This window comes from Penicillium paradoxum (genome assembly GCF_028828445.1).
Source record: "Penicillium paradoxum strain IBT 22861 chromosome Unknown utg000003l_segment0_segment0, whole genome shotgun sequence".
NCBI classification, from domain to species: Eukaryota; Fungi; Ascomycota; class Eurotiomycetes; order Eurotiales; family Aspergillaceae; genus Penicillium; species Penicillium paradoxum.
Window position 1 is genome coordinate 3,613,156 of NW_026643181.1, and position 20,260 is coordinate 3,633,415.

The following is a 20,260-nucleotide window of genomic DNA, read 5'->3' on the forward strand; positions in this document are numbered from 1 at the left end:
TTTGCTTGGGCTTGGGGTGGTGCATGGATGAAGTGCCCACTTCTACTCCATCCATTGGGATCGGCATTTGCTGGGGCCATTCAGGACTCGCCAGACGGATGTTTTAGACGGGTCTTTGCAGTGTTGGCCTATGATATATCACCAGCCAGTACGCAGCCATCAGGTCTAAGCTGTTTGTGGTTGTGTGCATACGGAATACTACCTCGGTGAAGAACGAAGCCACCGGCGTCAGAAAGGCAGCAAGGGGGTTTCACAAGTTGACTCTACCTCTGAATGGGCTCAACGAGAACAAACTATGATTGATCGACTCTTTCGAATAGGACATATACATGTAGTAAGATCCCATGCGGAAGACTTAGACTGGAGGTCATTCAATAGCATCCATTATTTCAACTCGGAGAGTCGGGAAGGTCAGTTGAGATTTGCAGGGATAGTGCATTAAGTGCATTAATTGCATCTTAATAGTGTAATGCGAACGACTGAAATCAGATATTAGAATATTCTTTATGTCAAATAGTAACATGATGGGTCAAATTCATGTTCCTGCTCTATAACTGAATGATTCAGCCAAATGAAATCAAGTCTTCACTCAAAGACGAACATAATTTTGCGATTATTCTTCTGCTTATTCACCCAATATTGCATACAGCGAACCAAAATATTTCTGCTTTCCCACTCCTTATTAGGCCAACTTGATTTTCAGGATTGTCCTCAACTACTCAGGCTTCACGACTGAGAGGCGCCCGAGTCAATACTATCCTCCTCGGCCTTGGCCAGACTCTGTTCCTTTGTGAGGGTTGGGTTGCGAATCACCAGAGCGAATGCAATCAAAGGGACTGTCAAACAAATACCCGTGATGCACAAAAGACGCTGTGCCTTCTGATAGGCGAGAATGACATTGTCTCGGTCGGGAGTTCCCACAGGATTGGCGTCTGCAAATGCAAGCGGCTGGGCGTAGACATACGCAGCGAGGGTTGGATTGGCCAGTCTGCGGTTTAGTTCGGAGGGCAGGACTTGGTTCCAGATGACGCCAGAAATTGTGTTTCCCAATGCGCTGCCCACGTTGTACGATGCGAGATATAGTCCGGTTATCACAGCAACGTCTATTTAGCTGTCAGCAATTGACTTCTTTCCATCGTAGGCTATGTTCGATTATAAATAATACTCACGTTCATGCTTTGACGCAACCTGGATACTGGCTTGAGCTGGGTAAGGGAACATTCCACCAGCTGATACCTTTTGTCAGTCATATTCAAATCAACGAGAAATCCCGGACAACCACTTACCAATACCCAGTAAAATCTGTGCGCCAATGACTCCGGAATGAGTGGAGCCCGAGCTGCCACCTCGGAAGTAAATGAGGATTCCAAAAGCCACCATGAAGAGCAAGGTTCCGGCCACGATGAAAGGCTTTAATTGGCGAACTTTGATAACGATGAGTCCGAGAATAACACCCGTTATAACAGAAACAAAGCTGTAAAGAGAGGTGATTCGAGTCGCACTGAGGACAGATTCATCGAAGCTCACATAAAGCACCGTGTATAAGAAGTTACCTTGCAAATACCACGCTAGATAGATGTTAGCCTTCAATCAAGAATAGTGCTGTGGCCGACGTACCAGCGTTGAGCATGATCGGGATTCCAAGGGCACCCCAAACTGCGCGGTCTTTGAATAGCTACAACCGATGAGAGTCAGCAACAATTTTGGATATAGCTTCAAGTATGCGACTTACCTTGAAGGGTAGCATTGGGTGTTTGCAGTATCTCTCCCAGCAGATCCAAACAGGAATCAATAAAATTCCGATCACAAGTGGTGCAATCACTTTGGCAGTTTTCCATTGCGCCGTCACGCCTCCGGCGAGAGTAAAGGGAACGAGAATACAAGCCAACATACCAAGCAAGAGAATCATACCAATGACGTCCAGATGCCAGAAAAGCTCTACAGCCAGTTGCCGTCCTCCCAATAACTGGAGCGAACTTTTGTAGGACTCGAGTGATCCAGTCTTTTTCGTTCGTCGATGGACAATGTAGAGAACCGCAATAAGAGGAATAGAGCACACGGGATAGATGATAGCAAACATACCAATGCCCCATTCCCATGAAGTGACCTTGAGAACTGCAGCAGTCAAGTTGCCACTAATCCACGTATTAATCTTGGACAAATTAGTATTTTCTTTCGCAAGTTCTTCACTGTGGGTGTATGGGGACTCACGAGGAACGGCAAGGCCGGGATATAGGAGAAGAGAAGACGAGACCGACTAGAAGTCACATCGGCAATTAGGACTTCCACCAAGAGCATAATACTGGTGTATCCAATCTAAACGGAGTCAAAAACATATCATGCGTCCATAATGAAATGGCTCACCTGATAAATCACAGCACCTGCTGCGAAAGCCTGGACATTCGTCGCGCATGCCTCCACAACAGTTCCTACAGTGTAAAAGACGATCGAGACGAGAATCATTTCCGCTCTGCCAAATACATCTGCAATCTTAGCAGCAGTTGGCTGCGAGGAGGGTGAGTGTTAGCTAATATGTATGTGTCGTTCGTCTTTCGATGCCCGTACCTGCGCAGCAGCGGCGATGACAGCTCGCAAAACATTGATGGTCGCAAGAAGACTATGTTGGCCATAACTTTGCGTGGCATAGGGCTATGAAAAATGACCACTGTCAGCTTATTTTGTTCTCGACACTCTTTGACGTCAGAATTGGGTTGCGGCGAGTCGGTGACACGGACCTGGTATGTGTAACGAACAGTTCCATCCAACCCGTACACGTAAGCGATCAGGAAAATGGCAAGGAAGAGAGCAACCCGATCCCATAGTCGGAAGTGCGATGTAACGATCTCGATCCGTCGAACACCTGGACTGCCTTGGCCCAGTAGGCTCACAGGGGGATTCACTGGGATAGCTTCATTGCGGGGGTTTTTGTCCGAGTCTTCGCCGATGTGGCTAGACTCTACCTTCATCTTCGTGAATAAACCCATGACAGGGTTGAGCGAAATTTCACGACTCGATCAAACTATCTGAGAGAGATGAAGTGGGAAAAGGAAAAAGTCTCCGAACAGCTAAGAGGCGAAAATAAAGGTCTCAGATAAAAGGCTCACTCGATCTTATCAGATGAGCCTGTGACCCTAAGTCCTGTTCAGGCAAGTGCCGAGAACTGCTAAGAGCCTTGGTCTGACAGGAAACAGCCAGCCACGGACATCGATGGACCCCACTCCTCGTATCTCACCCATGGCTTGGACTGCTGGGCACGCTCAGACCTCTCAGCTAGCAGGAGCCAAGGCCACCCCGGGGGGTCTAGGCGTGGTTCGGATATTTTCCGTATGCGTCGTACGACTAGCTGTTTCATAGCCAAGCCATTCTAGATCCTATATCCCGGACAACTGTGATGCCTGAATCAACATCATATCTACAAGATAGTTAATACAAATGTAATCCATCATCTTACAAGATCACACTGGAAAAACTCCCGGCAAGAGCTATGAATCAGATGTCGAATGGATGTCTATCCTATCAAGTGCGCGTTAGCAAGTTATATCTAAGTGTCTTTTAACAACATATCATGGTCAAGCACATGGTCCATACATAATCGTTGTGCATGTGAAGCTAAACTAGACTGACGATATTCCATCTTTACCCATAAAAAATTGAGATACCTAATTATAACTACACGCATAGGTTATGGGGGTATGTATGAGGTCAGATATACCCCATGGGATATAGTCAGATAGAATGTAATCAGGCTCTTTGCACATTCAAACATTCGCCCCTTTTGCTGATCTTGGATATAACGAAGCACCGGTCCTATTCCCTTCAAAGTATGCATGAGTCACGATTTCCCACTCTTCGTGCACAGGAGTCAAATACGGACTATGTACGGAGTAGGTCAAAGATAAGTTCCTTAGATGTGGATCCAGATGGAGATTGCCGTTATTCTGGATTGGCCATGGACATCCAACTTTGACACTATGCAGGTGGACGTAAAAGGACTAGATAAATCAACGTTTCAAAAATCCCATGAAGATGTTGAAGGGTTAGCACAATGTACGCAGCCACAACCAGTTACCACGACATGTATACGTGTTGAGGGATACCGCTTTCCAGATTCGGCACAGCACTGGTGATATTAACGTCACGAGCATACAACATATACCGGGGCACGCAATCGAGTTAATAAAGGATTGTGCCATAAGCAGAAAATGTCTCACGTTGCCTTAGTCGCAAGGTTATTCCTACTGTATCGCGTGTAGGGCCAACTGGGCACCCGCACTCGAGTGATTATCTAATATTTTTCGGGGGAGCAATCCATGACTGGGCGCGTTTGCAACGTGATCCCCCATACTTATTGAGTCTACTACTGATACCTATCTCTACCACTGGGCTACTCAATACCGCAGCAACATGTTCGGCACAGTGTCAATATTCCCGCCAGAGCTTTGGTTGATGATCATAGAGTATCTTCGCTGTGACGAAAACCCACAACATCTCAGCAGGCTTTCACAGACGTGCCAATGGCTTCATCGGGAAGTCAACCGTGTTATGTACCGGTCTGTCCGACTGAAAGGGCTAGAGAACGCTCGAAGTTTTGCCGACACTGTGTCCACTTGCCCAGAATTGGCAGCACTAGTCATAGAAGTGCGACACGCCGATGATATGGGCTTTGAGGACTTTGCTCACCACTCTGAGCCATTCTATAAGGCGCTTCCCAAATTGGAAAACCTACAAAATCTAGCCATGAGGAAGGATTTTCGACCAAGTGATCGATACACGCCACAAGGGGCAATAAACCAAGTGCTTAGCGCAATTTACCTCGCACGCGATGACGACAACTTGCGAATATCCACTTTGTTAGATATCATGGAGAAGCTGAAATCCCAAGGATATCCTCTTGGCTCAGAAGATGACCCATTCGGCCTTGGGTTCAATCCCCTTTCGAGGGACTTTAATTTGAAGGATGTTGCCAATGATCTGGTAGTATGTACATATTTTGCACGGGACAATCTCACACACTTGACTCCTGCATTAAGAACATGTAAGCGGTCTATTGAGCCCGGCCATGAGAAGGATCGATTTTAACATCCAACAGGTCATATAGGTACGGATTCACACCTTCCCGATTTGGAACAACATCAGCCTTCGATCGACTTCAACGAATCCATCTTCACACTCCCTCAGTTGGAAAAGCTCTGTATCACTGGTGCTATCTTTTATGAAGCTATATTTTCCGAGGAGCATGCTGTTGGTTGCGCCGCCAGCCTGAAAGAGTTACTCATTCTCAACTGTCGCATCTCCGCTGCATCTCTCGAGTACATTATTCAATTTCCGCGCGCATTGGAAAGACTGACCCTCAGAGGTCCAATCACACTAGAATCCCCATATCAGGAAGATGACTATGGCCTTTTTACAGACCAACTGAGAGACCGGCATACCTGGTCATTGAAGTACTTAGATTTGGACTTTTACGGGGGATCACAGCTAGGCCCTGCTCTCGAATACTTCGATGTCTTGGAGGAAGTCATAGTCACGCCTGGTTCATTGGGTAGTGTTCACGAAGGAGAGATTATCCTACCGGACTGTCTCGAAAGACTTACATTACGATATGAGGAAGGGAAAGCTCTACGGCTCCCGGCTCTGGTCCATGAGTTAGAAACAGACACCATTTCTAATCTATGCACTGTTGTATGCCAAATCCCCGAAAACCTTTGTGAAAGCACCACCTCAAAACTACGCCTGGAAGTGGAGTCTTTCAAATCGAGGTTCAAAGACTTCAAAGTGGACCTTTCCTGGGAACTGGTTCCATATCCCACCACCATGCCGAAATATGATATCTGCCCTTGCGAAAACTTGCAATATTACCATCAATCGTCTTGCCACCCGCTTGTTGAGCCCCTTTCATCACAAGATATCTAGACCGACAACCACTTCCCGCATCCTGCTGCACCTGGTGGTGGGGCTCCTGGCCACGATAGTCACACGTCCTGATGACCCTAACATGCGTCCCATGAGCTCCCTTAGCTCCACATACTATGAGGACTCATCCTCATCTGGTGCTTGATTGAAACCTACACGTTATCTCTCAGGTCAATATTGATATGGTCTCCTTCTTGGTAGTGGTGTGTCTGTCGTCATGTCTGTATTGTATCATAGATCTTTCTTTTAGCCTTTCAGGGCTCTTGTCCGGCCGCCATCATGCGGACCGTCTGTTTATTTGAGTCTAGATTTCTCCTGTACATGCTGCCTGTTCATTACTCATAGATCGAGAAGTCACGGTAGTAATTTGTATTATTAGCTGCAGTGAGAATTGTAGACCTTCACGTCACAAGATGAAGAGGTAGTAAATCCCGTCATGTTTTATAGGGACTTATAAAGGAATATGTGGTAAAATGGCGCTAAATGGGGTTGTCGTAACGTGCCTTAATTGTAATGCTCTCCCACCTATCTAAAGTATTCATTGAAATGCCCAGAAAGCAAAACAATTGCTCCACTCTGCCTTCAAAAAACATGTATGTAACCATCAAAGTCGCGACCTGAAAGAATCTTTAGACCCAGATGAAGCAGACAAGCTATCCTGGTTAAGACGATTCATCTCAGGATCATAAAGCGGCTCTGCTACAATAGTTGCTCGAATCCGTCTCCCAAAGTACTCAATCTCCACAGTCGTACCCTCGTTTACATCACCAGGAAGCCAGGCATACGCAATCGGCTTGCGAATAGTGTACCCAAATGCAGCAGTAGTGACATAACCGACCGCCTTGCCATTATAAAACACAGGCTCCTTGCCGAGAACCACCGAGCGACCATCATCGATGATCAAAGCTCGCAGTCGCCGAGAAGGTACCTGGTTAGACAGACGCTGGAAAGCGGCTTTTCCAACGAAATCGTCCTTTTTATTTGCGTCCACGGCATAGGCGACCCCCGCTTCAAACGGATTGTGCTCTGTCGTCATATCCACACCGTAGGTTCGGTATCCCTTCTCGAGACGCATGGAGTTGAAAGCGCTGCGGCCGCCTGCAACGAGTCCGTGCAGTTTTCCGGCTTGCCAGATTGTGTCCCATAGTCGTTGGCCGTATTCGGCGCTGGTTTGGATTTCCCAACCTAGCTCGCCCACGGAGGATTTGCGGATTAGGGTCACAGGGATACCGGCGAGGATCGTCTTCTTGAGGCTAAGATAGGGAAGTCCTTTGTTGGAAATGTCGGCTGTGCTGATTCCGGCGAGGACATCCCGAGCTCGAGGACCCCACAGACCGATGCAGCATGTGCTGCCAGTGATATCACGGACCTGGGTCCATTGACCTGGTGTGTTCTGTTCCTGGATGCGGGCTTCTCTCTTCAGATATGCCAAGTCGGTTGCAGTGTTTGCTCCAATCTGGAACGCGCTCTCGTCGAGTCGCAGGACAAATATATCGCCACGAATTCCACCATGGTCATTTAAAAGAAGAGTGTAAGTAACCGTCCCTGGCTTGGCGGTCATATCACCCGTCGTTAACCGCTGAAGCAAGTAAAGAGCCCCAGGACCGGACACATCGAATCGATGAAAAGCAGTCATATCAAACATAGCAACGGCATTCCGAGTCTTCCACGCTTCGGCTGCGGAGATAGGCGAATGGAATCTTGCCGACCAGGCATCTCTCTCGACAGGCTTCCATGACGGTGGCAGAGCCTGAACCAGTTCTTTATTTGCTTCATACCACCATGGCCGCTCCCAAGCCCCAGTCTCGAGGAAAAATGCCCCAAGTTCCAACTGGCGGGCATAGAAAGGACTGACACGCAACTTCCGCGGTGACTTGCGCTGCTGGAGAGGATGAATAATGTCATATATCTCGCTGAAACTTTGCTGCCCGGTCTCGCTAACGTAGTCATGATTGAGTTGGACTTCTTCAAAACGGGATAAATCGCATTCGGAGACGTCGATGTCAGATCGACCGGTTGTGAGGATCTGGGCGAGAGCTCGGGCAACGCCTGCTGAGTGTGTAACCCACACAGCCTCCGCTACCCAGAAGCCGTCGAGGTGAGATGGTTGCCCAAGGAGTGGCCCACCGTCGGGCGTGAAAGAGAAAAATGCCGTTGAAGCCATCAGCGATATCTGTTTCCCGGAGCGCGGGGAGAAGATTTTGACTCTCTTTCCACGCGGGATCGAAATCTTCGGATGTGAAATCCAGCCGAGAGGGCATGCTTTTCTCATCGACGTGCTTTGGCGTCAATCCCAGTGACGATGCAACGACCGGCATTGGACGATGTCCGTAGTATCCGATGCCATATTGTCCGCCGTGTTCACGGTAGTACAGACCCTTATCCTGATGCCGGAGGATTGGAAGTGTAGCATTCATTCCATTCGGCAGGTTGTTGATAGTTCGTCCAGCGAGTGCGGGTACCGCTGTCGTCTTTGCGTATTGGTGTGCTAATGGGAGTAGAGGAATCTCCACGCCGACCATAGCTCCCAGTTCAACGCCCCAAAACCCAGCGCAAGAGACCACAAGGTCTGCTGAGATGATGCCATTCGGGGTTTTCACGCCGGTTACACGAGGACCGTCGCGCTCAATCCCAGTTACGGGAGTATGGCCGAGGTAACGTACCCCGGCCTTGCTGGTCCGTTCGATGAGCAGCTGTGTTGCTCGAGCTGCCAGTGCGAGACCATCGCTGGGAATATGCAGTCCACCCAGCACCATCTCGTTATTCAAGTGAGGGTATAGCGTGCAGCACTCCTCAGCACTCACAAGCCGGGATTCAATTCCCCATGACGAGGCATATCCGTGTTTCCGCTTCAAATCCTGCAGCCGTGCCGGAGTGGTTGCCACTTCAAGCCCGCCGACTTGATTGAAGCACTTATATCCATCTTTCTCTATCGAAAGGAACTTTTCCATTGTATACCGTGCGAGATGTGCCATTGTTTTCGAGGGACCTGTTTGGAAGACAAGGCCTGGGGCGTGCGAAGTCGATCCGCCCGGCATGTGCAACGGGCCCTGCTCCACGACCGTGATATCCTTCCATCCTCGGGAGACCAGCTCATCGGCGAGGTTGGTGCCTACGATCCCGGCTCCGATAATGACCACGCGTTGTGAGAGAGACATCGTTATGTGATAGGTGTTGTGGCCGCATTAGACAGCAGCAGACGTCGGTTCTATTTGTATGATCACATAGTTGATAGTTCGTACAATGTGTGACATCCTCGTACAACTCTCCCCGCACCCCGCAGAGGCACAGGGGGAGGATATAGTGTTCCATGAAGCTAAAGATAAAGATGTTACGCCAAGCACGGGTTCCGGCGATGTAAAGCCGAGTATGTCAGTAATGAACACGGGCTGCATTTTGGCAGGATTGAACCAGCAGGGTATGTACTTGGCTTCCCCATGTTTATCAAGACTATCAAGCACGTCGGGGCAATCATAATTGATCAATCGGCTCCATACGACGTTTGGTTCGTTGGCAATGGAAAACATTTCCTGTTTCGGCCACGGGGTTGTAGATACGCATCTAATTTTAGTATGAGGGGGTGGGTCGTGGGAATTTGAAGCAATCCAAGAGTGTTATCCACGGAACGAGGAGCTACCAAGCTAAGTATGCCATTCCGCACAGCTGTTCTTGGCTGTTGTCCAGGAGAAAGATATAGAGATGGGCCTCACGCATCGGAGCGGAAAATCAAAGGTCCGTGGTATCGCTCTCCCAGGTTGGAGTCGGTATTCAATCCACGAGATGGTTGATCGGATCAATGCCTAGGCACTAAGCCCCTTGAATAGGTTTGCGATACAGTGCATGGCAGTAATGAGCTGGAGGCATTGGAGCTTTCCCCTAGCATTGTGAACGGGAAAGACGTTGGAGCCACAACTCCAACGGTATCTGGGGTTGAGATCGACGGTCCCGCTAGCTTAGCTGCCTGTTGCGAGCTAACTGCTTTGGAGTCCAGAAACGGGGTCCATTGGGCGAGTTGGTGACGGCGAGACGTCGTCATTGGCAGCGCATTGCAACATCCGCGTCCCAAATGATGCAATCGGCATTTCCTGGCTGCTGATTGGCCAGAGGAGCAACTGGGGACAGGGGTCTTGTCGACGAACTGGAGTCAACACGGCGGTGGATACAGGGCGTTTCAGATGTGAACTATAGCTTCAGATATAACTCTTCTCTTGCTCGATCTTCCAAACCTCTCAATGACAATGGCTTCTCAAATGGACCTAACCCCAGGCTCTGCGGGGCAAACGTTGGACGTTCGGCTGGAGCCGATCCGTGGGGAACCCAACAAGAAACGATCCCTGCCCTCCCTGTGACTCCGACTCTCTTTGGAGTTTTTGCCTCAACAACAACAATGCGATTATCTGCCATCTCCCACTCCATTTCATCATGACTGAAGAGCCCGGTAAATCTCCAATTCTCGGGGAGCCACCCAACGCAGTCCTGACCGACTCACGCCCGACTCCCGCTCGCGAGACCCGCACGGACGACCGAGAGGCATTGGAACTCCAACAGATACAAACGTGCGAGGACAACGACATAGACTACTCGTCCCCATCAGCTTCGTCGGGCGAGGAGTATGTGAGCACACGTCGGACAACGTCCCGTCCGGATTCCCGTCGCGAGCTTGAAGCTCGCACAGGTCTTTGGAGCTGGATATGTCGGTTCTGGAATCGACATGTGAGCCTGACGGTGCCACAGAAGAGCAATCGAGATCACTTCGGTAAATTCACACCACACTCCCAAGGCACGCTTTTGACCATTCCACTAAAACAATCTCGAAGCCCTGGAAAGAACGTTCCTTGCATACATCCGTACGTCCACGGTGATCGCCATGCAAGGGGTTCTCGTCGCTCAACTCTTCCGCCTGCAACGACCCTTACTCCAAGTCGATCGCTTGTCGTTTCATGAGATTAGAGTCCCGCTTTCGGTGGCCTGCCATTTTGTTGCGATTGCTGTCGCCTTGATAGGTACATTCCGGTTTTGGAGACAACAAAATGCCATTGCTCGGGGGAAAGTACACGCTGGAGGATGGGAGCTGAACTTGGTAGGGATCTTACTGTTCGTTGTAAGTTCTCCCTAGACAACCCTTGCTTGTCTGGATTGGGATTAACCTTCTTCCCTCAGATCATTGTAGTGACTTTGGTTCTTACTCTGATCATCTTGATCCAAATCAATCGTGGTCCCCAGGCACTTGTTAAACGAATATTGCGTTTATGAGCTCCCCTCTACCACTCCGTCTCCCTAGTGAGACAGGCTACCAGGAACACACATCCGAAAACGAACGTTCAAAAATGTATATAATAACGGGTTCACTATATGGTCCATATAACTCTAATCTCTGCTCAATAAAAGTCGAACATCCCAATTATTAATTGCGATATATCGGGTGCTACCCAACGGCATCACGGGATTGTGCAAAACATGAAAAGCGGCGCTGGGATGTATGCATATCTCAGTATCAAGTGAGCAGACACGAGGCTATCTCTTAGGGTCAAACATTGAGAAGTGTGGGAAAAGAAGAAATGACTGAATGAAAACGAGGCCAGGACTTGGCTTCTCCCCGCATTGCTTCATCTGTCTAGTTACCACGGCCTCTATCTGTCTTCTGTGGCAAACCATGGCATGCAGCATTCAACAGAATAATATGTCCTAAAGAGCAGCCAATACCAATGCCAGATTCCGATACAGCAAATTCCGTCAAACGGAATACTGGTGGCAATTTCAACAGATTGGCCGAGTTCCATGTGATCCAAGTTCGATCCTCGCTTACACCAAATCCTTGAGCAGACCGGCTTTCTGGATCTGTCAGAGAGCATGTCGGATCTCCGGGAGAAGGTAGGATAGAACTGCCTCTGTTGATTTGGACGTAAGGTTTAGTGACATCCAATTTCATGACATCGCTGCCGTCGGCCTCACGGGTCCGCAGACGATGCCAATTAAGGATATCCCAGACTTTCATGGTCTTGCTAGGAAGTTTGGAACAATCTGAACCGCGCAGGGCGCCATCAGGCGAGAAGATCAGTGAGATAATTGGCTCATCTTGGCACCAAATGGTCTTCAGGCGATCCCCGTTGCGTAAATCCCAGATGTTGATAACGTTTTCAATGCCGGAAGAAAGAAAGTAGGTAAGACACGCTAATAGCGTGTTATCAGGCGAGAAGACCACTGAGTTGATGGTCCGCACATAATTCCCTCCTGCTTCAAGGATCCGTAGACACTTCCAGGTCCGTGGATCCCAAACCTTAATAACACCGGTATCATAGCCACAAACGAGCAGCATGCCATCTGGTGAGAAGGCTATAGAGCATACAAAGCCACTATTGTTTTCAAGGGTCTTTAGGCATCGCCAACTGTGAGGCTCCCATACCTTAATCGTCCCCTTCTCATCCCCAGATATAAACAACAGGCCATCCGGCGAGAAGGCCACTGGTACATACCCTACACACTGATCTTCGATAGTTTGTAGACATTGTCCGCTATAAGCATCCCAGATCTTGATAGTACCATCCGTAGAAGTAGACGCAAATAGTGCGCCATCAGGCGAGAACTCAACTGATCCAATCCTGTCATGGTGGCAATCGATGCTCTGCAGGGATAGATTACTCTGCATGTCCCAGAGCCTAATATTGGAATCCATAGAGCCAGCTGCAAGTTGTGCACCATCATTTGAGAAGGCCACAGAGGTGGTCCAGTTCTGGTTGTCCTTAAAGGTCTGCAGGCATTGCCAACTATGCGTATCCCAGACTCTAATGTCGCCCTCTTGGAAACCAGATGCAAGTTTCGAGCCGTCATTTGAGAAGGCAACGGAGGTGACACGGGCAAGGTCATCAAACTGCTGCAGTGAATGCCAATTTTCCACATCCCAGATCTGAACATTGCCACTGCCACCGTTAAAGCCGCCGCCACGACCGGACACGAACAACTTGCCATTAGGTGAGAATGCTACTGCGGTGACCGGGTAGCGGTGACTTTCAAGGGTCTGTAGACATTGCCATGTGCTGGTATCCCAGATATGAATAATGCCGGGGAGCCTACAAGGCTCGGGAGACAAGTCGAGATCCTTACCAGACGCGAGAAGGGTGCCATCAGGCGAGAATGCCACTGAGTTGACCGGGTAACGGTGAGTTTCAAGAGTCTGCAGACACTGCCATCTATCGGTATCCCAGATATGAATAGTGCCTTTCTCGTTACCAGATGCGAGAAGCTTGCCACTAGGTGATAAGGCCACCGATCTAACTGGGTCATGGCAACGATCAAATGTTTGTAAACACTGCCAACTGTGGGTTTGCCAGATCTCAAAGGCGCTACCGCCAGACACGAGCCACGCATCGTCATGTGAGAAGACCAATGAGTAAACTGAGTCGCCCTGGCCTTTAAAGGTCCGCAAGCACTGGCCGCTGCGGGGATCCCAGATTTTGATAGCCCCTCCAGCATGACCGGACGCGAGCAGCGTGCCAGAAGACGAGAAGACTACCGAGTTCATATGGATGCCGTTGCCCACGAGGGTCTGCAAGCACTGCCCCCAGCCTTCTTCGACAACTTCGTTAGTACTAAGCCATCCCAGCTCATTAGTTTCAAACTGATTCCTTGTTATGGTGCCTCGAGGAGTAAAGAACACCGCCGAAGAGTACACTTGAAGTGGATGATTATCGATCATCATCTTGTTATGTATGATGAACCGGTATGCATCTTGGACTCTAGCAATCAAATCTGCATCTCTTGTAATTTTCTATATCTGAGTTAGAACTGTCATTTACCAGCGTTTTGTACGCATACCTTTAACAAAGACTCGAGCTTCAGCATCGACGTGGCTCCTGCTGACAAGCTTCTCAATAGACCGAGAGCTTCAATCCAATGAAGCAAGTCATTGCACATGAAAGACCTAAGTGGATTGAGGTCCTGCAGCTGTTCATTCTTCGTTGGAGTGGGACTTTTGCGCTGGGAATACTCTTGGAGGTGATCAACCCAGTAGATACAGGCATAGCCAATCGTGGCTAGCGGATCCGGATCTGGCCGCTTGACCTCATTTATTGAAATGGCGGGGTCATTAAGCTTGTATATGTTGCGTTTCAATGTTGAGTGAATTGCTTTCAAAGACCCCGAGAAAATAGAGTAGTGTGTCTTCTGCTCTCCGTCAGGATGAATCTTTTGGTATACCCGTTCCTGGAGAAAGTCTTGTGCGGACTGGTGTACTAAGGTAATTGTGCGTTGTTGGAGAGTAAGAAAGGGGCCACAAAGCCCTACGATCTCTATCAGCTCATCGTCATCAAACTTGTTGCCTGTCGTATTTCCGTGTAAGTCAAGAAATAATGGAATTTCGTCTAACGTAATAGGGCGATAAACAGTCGTGACAATTCCAAGCAGAGAGATGCATAGCTGAGCATCGTCGCGATACTTTGAGTCATGAATATTGCTCAACATTCGATGATACATATCATCAAGATCGACAGGGAGAGCACGGAGATCTCTTTCAGGATACCTTTTTGAAGCTTCATAAAGTTGTTTGCAAATCAACGCTACCCACAGGAAGGTTCCTTTTGCATTCAATTCCAAGTGATTCTGAACGTTACGCTTCTGCTCTTCTGTGTATCCCTCTCTGTCGGACAATTCCTTGACTTTATGCTCGATGAAAAACTGAACAGCATCTGATAAGCTGTGCTCGTGAAGCTCAAGGTCAATTTTGACCGGTGTGATAATTTCGAGAGTCTCTCTAATATTTTGCCAGTCACGGCTTGACACAACCCATTTCACATGTGGATATGACGATGAGTGTTTCTCTAGAAACCTGAGAAGTTCATCTACATCAGCGATACACTCATCGAGTGCATCAATGATGAGATAGGTAATTCCCAGAGCTTCATCCCCGAGAATATCCAGAAGGACATCACACACTTGAACCCATGCATTTTTATTCTCAGACAAGTCATCCGGGATGTGGCTGATCAGCGAGCTTTGCTGTTGGACAAGCATAGATATAAGTCCCCACAAGACTGCTGTAGCATTGTTGATGCGATTGCTATTCGCCTGGCAGAAAAAGTATGCAATATTGCTGCCATTAATAGCCTCTTTCGAAAGCTCATCAATGATCCCGCAGATCAACATCGTCTTGCCTTTGCCGGGGTTACCTTTGATCCACAGAATTTGATCATAGTCACTGTTTCTCCACCTCTTGAACTCATCATGATTGAGCACCCAGTGGTATGACCCTTCAAGCAGACCGCCCTCTGCCTCCTCAATTCGCTTTTTATCGGCCACCGGATCAGGGGCGCCAATGATTTTTCGACAGCGTCGGTCCTCGAGTTCAGGTACACGTTGTTCATTCTTCTGTGGCGTGACCTTGATTTCTCGCACTATAAATCTAGCAGTTAGACTGGTTTCAATCGAAGAAGAGAAGAGATAGTGTGGCAATAATCAAGTAACAAGCGAAATTACGGAAATATCATCCAAGAAGCTCCGGCGAGCGAGTACTTGGGGAGCCGAAGTAATCCAATCATAATTAGCACTTACTCTCACTAGTAAGTGTGCGCGCTTCAGATGCATTTTGAACATCTTCCACGTCTGTTATTTGCATCAACTCCTTCGCGTATGCAGCAGCCGTTGCAGCCGCATACCTTTGCCACTGGACGTTCTTGTGACTGTCACAGTAATCACAGATACCGCGAATAACAAGACATGGAAAATCGTTCATTAGACCCGCAGCTTCCGTTTCAAAACAGAGACACTGAGGGAAAATATCCCGTCTCCGTGCATTTTTGACAACTCGATTCCCAGAGGCAATGGTTCCGTAAAATATATACGGGTCCAGATTGGCACGTTCCGGACGTTCCAATTGCCTTGAAGCATCACATTCATGACAATTTCTCTTGCCATTTGGATGTTCATAGTCTGGGTCAAACAGACGGTCATGCTCCGAACCCTGATAAACATAGCCGGCTCCTTGTCGAGGGTTGGACATCAATGGGTACTTGCTGCATATAGCATCTAACAAGCCGGGGATATCACTCCCAGCCCGTTCATGCTTGCTCTGAAGTGCGCTCACGGCATTAAGCAAAACAGAAGGAGGAGAGTTCAAATCACCCCGCTCCTCAAATCCTTGCGCCGTAGCCTTTCCACAGTCATATTGTCGCACACCTCCAAAGGAGCCTTCGGGCTTGCTAACCACGACATCGCCGAGTCGGATATCATTATCATCGCTTGGGATACCACTCCCGATCCCAACCATCAGCCCGAACTTGATCTGTGGGAAGCTGGCAAGCATCCCGGCAGCAGCTGTCGCGGCAGCCGTCGTTCCATAACGGCCGACTGGAAGACTCGCAATGACAACATTGTGCTTGCCATTTGGACCATCGATGGAGCCCAGGGTGTAGATATTTGGATCTTGTGGGTTCTTAGACTGAGGTGGTGCATGCTTCTCGTCGAGCATAGATTCCGCGGCTGCCCTTTCATGCGGTAATGCAGCGATCCAACCAACAGCATATTCCGAATTGTTGAATTGAGGGTGTATGGAAGACATCGAAAGGTATTATTCGTTCGAGTAAATGACTCAAAATGTTGACTATTGTTAGGGAGAGAAAGCGTTGAATACCTAAACGACTTCGCCCAACTACGCCCCAGCCACGTGATAGTCCTAAACACGGAGTATAGGTGCCCACATGCGAATCTTTCCAAGATTATAGCCTGAACGATGATTATTCTTTCATTAACCTACCCTGTACTGCGTGTTCCTAATAACTTTGACTAGCCTACAGCCGCTTATCCATACACCGGGAGTCTTGCAGCGCCGACATGTCATCACCCCTGATGAAGTATCCGCAAACGCCTCGGAAACTGGGGTCATTCAGCGGCCAACCACAGCCCGGTTTTACTGGCAGCCTCATATTGGGGCTGTAATTGCGCACGCGCGTACAAAAGGGTGAATGATCAGCGACCAAGGCCCTTGAACGCCAGCCGATTGAAGTTGTAATGAAGGGATCCGGGGTATCAGAAGACAATCGAGCGGATAGACTACAGAGATCAATGATCAAATTACGAATCCACACAGCATCCTTCGCAACCTCGACGCATGCAATATGACCTGCATCTATGGTTGATGTAGCCATGGTTTTCTGTTTCTAAGATGACCAAGATATGAGCCCTCCGGCAAGCGTGAAAATCCACGTGGTTGTTGACGTATGTGAGTTCGCACACTAGGCGAAGTCATTGTCAACAAAAATCTTCAGCTAGATGCTGTATTTGTCTGAATAGGTAATTCCCTTCATTGTGTCGCCCTTCAGGTATGCGACAATGCGATAGATCGTATCTATATGAGCTTGGTCTGGTTTCGGGGCGTGCCAAGCTCCATGCCCTATAGCAAACGCAATGTCCGACCTCCTTTGGTTTCTGGCTCTGGGTGTATTGAAGGAGGTCAATTAGACTCGCTCTCAGTATTCACTATCTATAAGATGACTTTCCGATGCAAACATAGTGCTTGAGTATCCCAATACGCAAAGACATAGCGTTATATGAGGTGAGCTATATATGATCAATAAGAAAGAATTTGTTAAATCAGATGTGTAGAAGCTGAAGAACAAAGATAGATGACTGATATGGGGTTTGACTGGCTTCTCTCATCCTTTCCTTCTCTCATCATCTCCTCCTCTCCTCCTCTCATCATCTCCTCCTCTCATCATCTCCTCCTCTCATCATCTCCGTCTTCCTCTCTGCATCACCACTCATTCGTCTTTACCTTGCTACTTCAGTCACACCTGGGCAGTCCTCATTATTCTCATTCACGATGGCCGACAACGATCGACACCTTGTAAGTGACCTTGTCATATTGAGAGTGGGTGCTTCCGAAAGAAGATCAACGACCTCTCTGAAGTTTTTCTCATCGCATTGGACTGCCATGACTCCTCATGGATTGCCAATGCACTACCCTCCTTGAAGCCCAATCAAGTGACTTCATATTCATGTAATTTTGAGTATGACTTTGGTTGTTATGATGCATTTCAGCAGTATAATGGTGTCATGTCATGACTCGCCATTATCAGCCTGTCTCACAACCACGCCAGATGGGTTGCTTCACGGCAACATCATGGTGTGTTTGGTCAGCTACACATCCGTGCAGAGCTCAAACTTCCTTCTCTCACAATTCATTTCTATATCATTACCATCTACCCGAGAGACTACAACAACAGCCGCGTCAACAAACAGCATGGACTCATACTGACCCGTCATAGCTGTGGTGCACCCATTGTCAGATCGAAGGACATGAGATAGTCCAATGTCGAGTCCTTTACCGGGATTTGATGAATTTCGCAGCAATGACAGCTTCACAGTCTGCCAACGGCTTGGTAAGAACTCTCACGCACATTCCAGCAACGGCAATCCATGCTAGAGTTTCCGGTCAACCAACCTTTTAACTTTACAAAGGCCAATGGAGTTGCCCACTGGGGTCGAACAAAGAAGAGTAAGCTTCATCTACTCTCTGGGTATAAGGATGAGGTACAGAAGACTGACGAATGTCACAGAGACAGCGATCAACAAGACTTCATTGAGTGGCAATGTCTGTAAGTGACAATCTTTATACCCACCGCATTCAAAACACCAATCCCTTGCCCCTATCGTTGAATCATGTCCAGCTCCTTTTAGCATTCCTCTGAGTCATGAAAGCCTTTTTCGTTCCTAGTCACGACTGTTCGAATACCATATCAGACAAAATCGTTCTAACGTTTGAATAGATCCTGCCTCAGCTCCATTTGTGGCTGCTTCGAGTGTCCCCTCTTGGAACCCTCAGTACCCATGGATCCTCAATGCCAATCTCACTGTCGCCGAGGCCGAGATGTTGGCTAGCCACCTAGAGCAGCAGAGACTGATTTGGCTGTGGAACCGTGAGGTGTGGACTCAGCACACGGGCTATAACCTGTCAGGATGGAATGCGAGCGTTGGGGACGAGGGCTGGGGAAACCACAACAACAATGATTAGTTGATGAATATTCCATCAGCTGAGTCTGGGTCTACTCTCGAGCCGAGCAGGAAAGCATTGATTCATTCAATAGAATATCGGTCTTCTCCTTATTGGGCCTTGTTATGTCCACATAACCGCAATCGAAAACATCCAATCTTGTGATTTTGAATGAATCCCCCCATTGTACCCACTTCGATCATACAGTTCTTCATCAAAATAGTCATAATTCGAACGTATTCAGCTGCTTGGTATCGACCATAAACAAGGACTTGAGTGCAGAGCAAGAAACATTGTAGGAAACATGATGAATATATAGATACGCCCTCTGAAGAAGAATAGATCGCTATAAAACACCTGCGGACGCGTTAACTACTTGGGCGTTATGCTTGTGGGTGCCCTGCTTTCCGAGCTCTGTATACGTGGATGTTATATCAGTGCCTCTCATCCTCTCACTGTCCCTGTTATGGTTATCCTCGATACCCTCCATAGAAAGTGTAATAATACTCTTGCATTCACCGCGTTTAAAACTTTCCAGGAGCTCGAAACTACTTCCCTGCGAACTTTAGTCCAATATTCACGGGATATGATATTATATCCAGCCACTCAGCTCCCTGGCATAAAGCCTTCTTGCAGATCTTAAAACAAGAATATAAGATTAGGAACAACGGTACTACCAGGTAAGCACCAGATTGGAAATGAAATTGTCCGGTATTACTCCGTACTAGATTCAATTATGTGCGGAATTGCAATGGTTTGTATCCGAAAATGGATTGTGCAAGTTTCCTAGAGCATAAAAGCAACCACAGGAACTATGCCCAAACCACAAGAGAAATACACAACACCACACCTCATCGATCACTGCAGATCCCGTCGACTCCTGAGCCGTATGCCCAGACAACAGGAGATGCTGTGCATCAGCTAGCTACATTTGGATATCCCGTGTCCGCACGTAGAACACACGATGATCAATCTCAAACCGCCGTCGAAGATCATGCTCGTACAAGACGAGTGAATAGATTGCCCACATGACCGCTGTGTATCCGACGCCGGCTCACCTAGATATACGAACGCACCGCCTATCTTGTGGCGGCGCAGACAATATAAACCAAATTGCCTCTTCGTATCTCATTGGTTCGCACTTTATACACGTAACCAACCTCTCGAAGAAGGATCAACGGGCCGCAACAACCTGCCACCGCTGACAACAGCAAGTCTCCGGAAGTGCTCGGCCCGCGAGCGGAGCAAAGCCCCATCAGTGTCACGAAGATCTCGGTCTTCCCAGCACAGTAATACCGTAACAAAGCTAGTAACGACATGGGACATTGGGGAGGGGGCTGTGGGGATCGGTTTTATAAGGCGCCCCTC

The 20,260-nt window shown here is 48.3% G+C and overlaps 7 protein-coding genes across 7 annotated transcripts; 3 read left to right on the plus strand and 4 right to left on the minus strand.

The window, feature by feature from the left end:
* Window positions 1-726: 726 nt before the first annotated feature.
* sit1 (putative siderochrome-iron transporter Sit1) lies at window positions 727-2,984 on the minus strand (the record flags this gene model as incomplete). The annotated part of the gene is made up of 9 exons (XM_057174243.1): window positions 727-1,103; window positions 1,170-1,229; window positions 1,287-1,568; window positions 1,618-1,675; window positions 1,733-2,152; window positions 2,212-2,316; window positions 2,365-2,505; window positions 2,566-2,649; window positions 2,736-2,984. The coding sequence occupies 9 exons, from the start codon at window positions 2,982-2,984 to the stop codon at window positions 727-729; spliced, it is 1,776 nt and encodes a 591-aa protein (XP_057034394.1).
* Window positions 2,985-4,404: 1,420 nt separating this feature from the next.
* On the plus strand, window positions 4,405-5,913 carry N7457_003199 (uncharacterized protein; the record flags this gene model as incomplete). Its single annotated transcript, XM_057174244.1, has 2 exons — window positions 4,405-5,035; window positions 5,090-5,913. 2 exons carry the CDS (start codon window positions 4,405-4,407, stop codon window positions 5,911-5,913), a joined length of 1,455 nt encoding a protein of 484 aa, XP_057034395.1.
* Window positions 5,914-6,517: 604 nt separating this feature from the next.
* Window positions 6,518-9,071, minus strand: N7457_003200 (GcvT family protein; the record flags this gene model as incomplete). Its single annotated transcript, XM_057174245.1, has 2 exons — window positions 6,518-7,962; window positions 7,997-9,071. 2 exons carry the CDS (start codon window positions 9,069-9,071, stop codon window positions 6,518-6,520), a joined length of 2,520 nt encoding a protein of 839 aa, XP_057034396.1.
* A 1,264-nt stretch (window positions 9,072-10,335) lies between these two features.
* Window positions 10,336-10,857, plus strand: N7457_003201 (uncharacterized protein; the record flags this gene model as incomplete). The annotated part of the gene is made up of 1 exon (XM_057174246.1): window positions 10,336-10,857. One exon carries the CDS (start codon window positions 10,336-10,338, stop codon window positions 10,855-10,857), a length of 522 nt encoding a protein of 173 aa, XP_057034397.1.
* An 862-nt stretch (window positions 10,858-11,719) lies between these two features.
* Window positions 11,720-16,462, minus strand: N7457_003202 (uncharacterized protein; the record flags this gene model as incomplete). Its single annotated transcript, XM_057174247.1, has 3 exons — window positions 11,720-13,678; window positions 13,726-15,299; window positions 15,457-16,462. Coding segments are annotated over 3 exons (4,539 nt in total), but the record flags the coding sequence as incomplete, so codon positions are not given.
* Window positions 16,463-18,318: 1,856 nt separating this feature from the next.
* On the plus strand, window positions 18,319-18,913 carry N7457_003203 (uncharacterized protein; the record flags this gene model as incomplete). Its single annotated transcript, XM_057174248.1, has 3 exons — window positions 18,319-18,397; window positions 18,459-18,497; window positions 18,669-18,913. The coding sequence occupies 3 exons, from the start codon at window positions 18,319-18,321 to the stop codon at window positions 18,911-18,913; spliced, it is 363 nt and encodes a 120-aa protein (XP_057034399.1).
* A 1,122-nt stretch (window positions 18,914-20,035) lies between these two features.
* N7457_003204 (uncharacterized protein) lies at window positions 20,036-20,218 on the minus strand (the record flags this gene model as incomplete). The annotated part of the gene is made up of 1 exon (XM_057174249.1): window positions 20,036-20,218. One exon carries the CDS (start codon window positions 20,216-20,218, stop codon window positions 20,036-20,038), a length of 183 nt encoding a protein of 60 aa, XP_057034400.1.
* Between the last annotated feature and the right edge of the window lie 42 nt (window positions 20,219-20,260).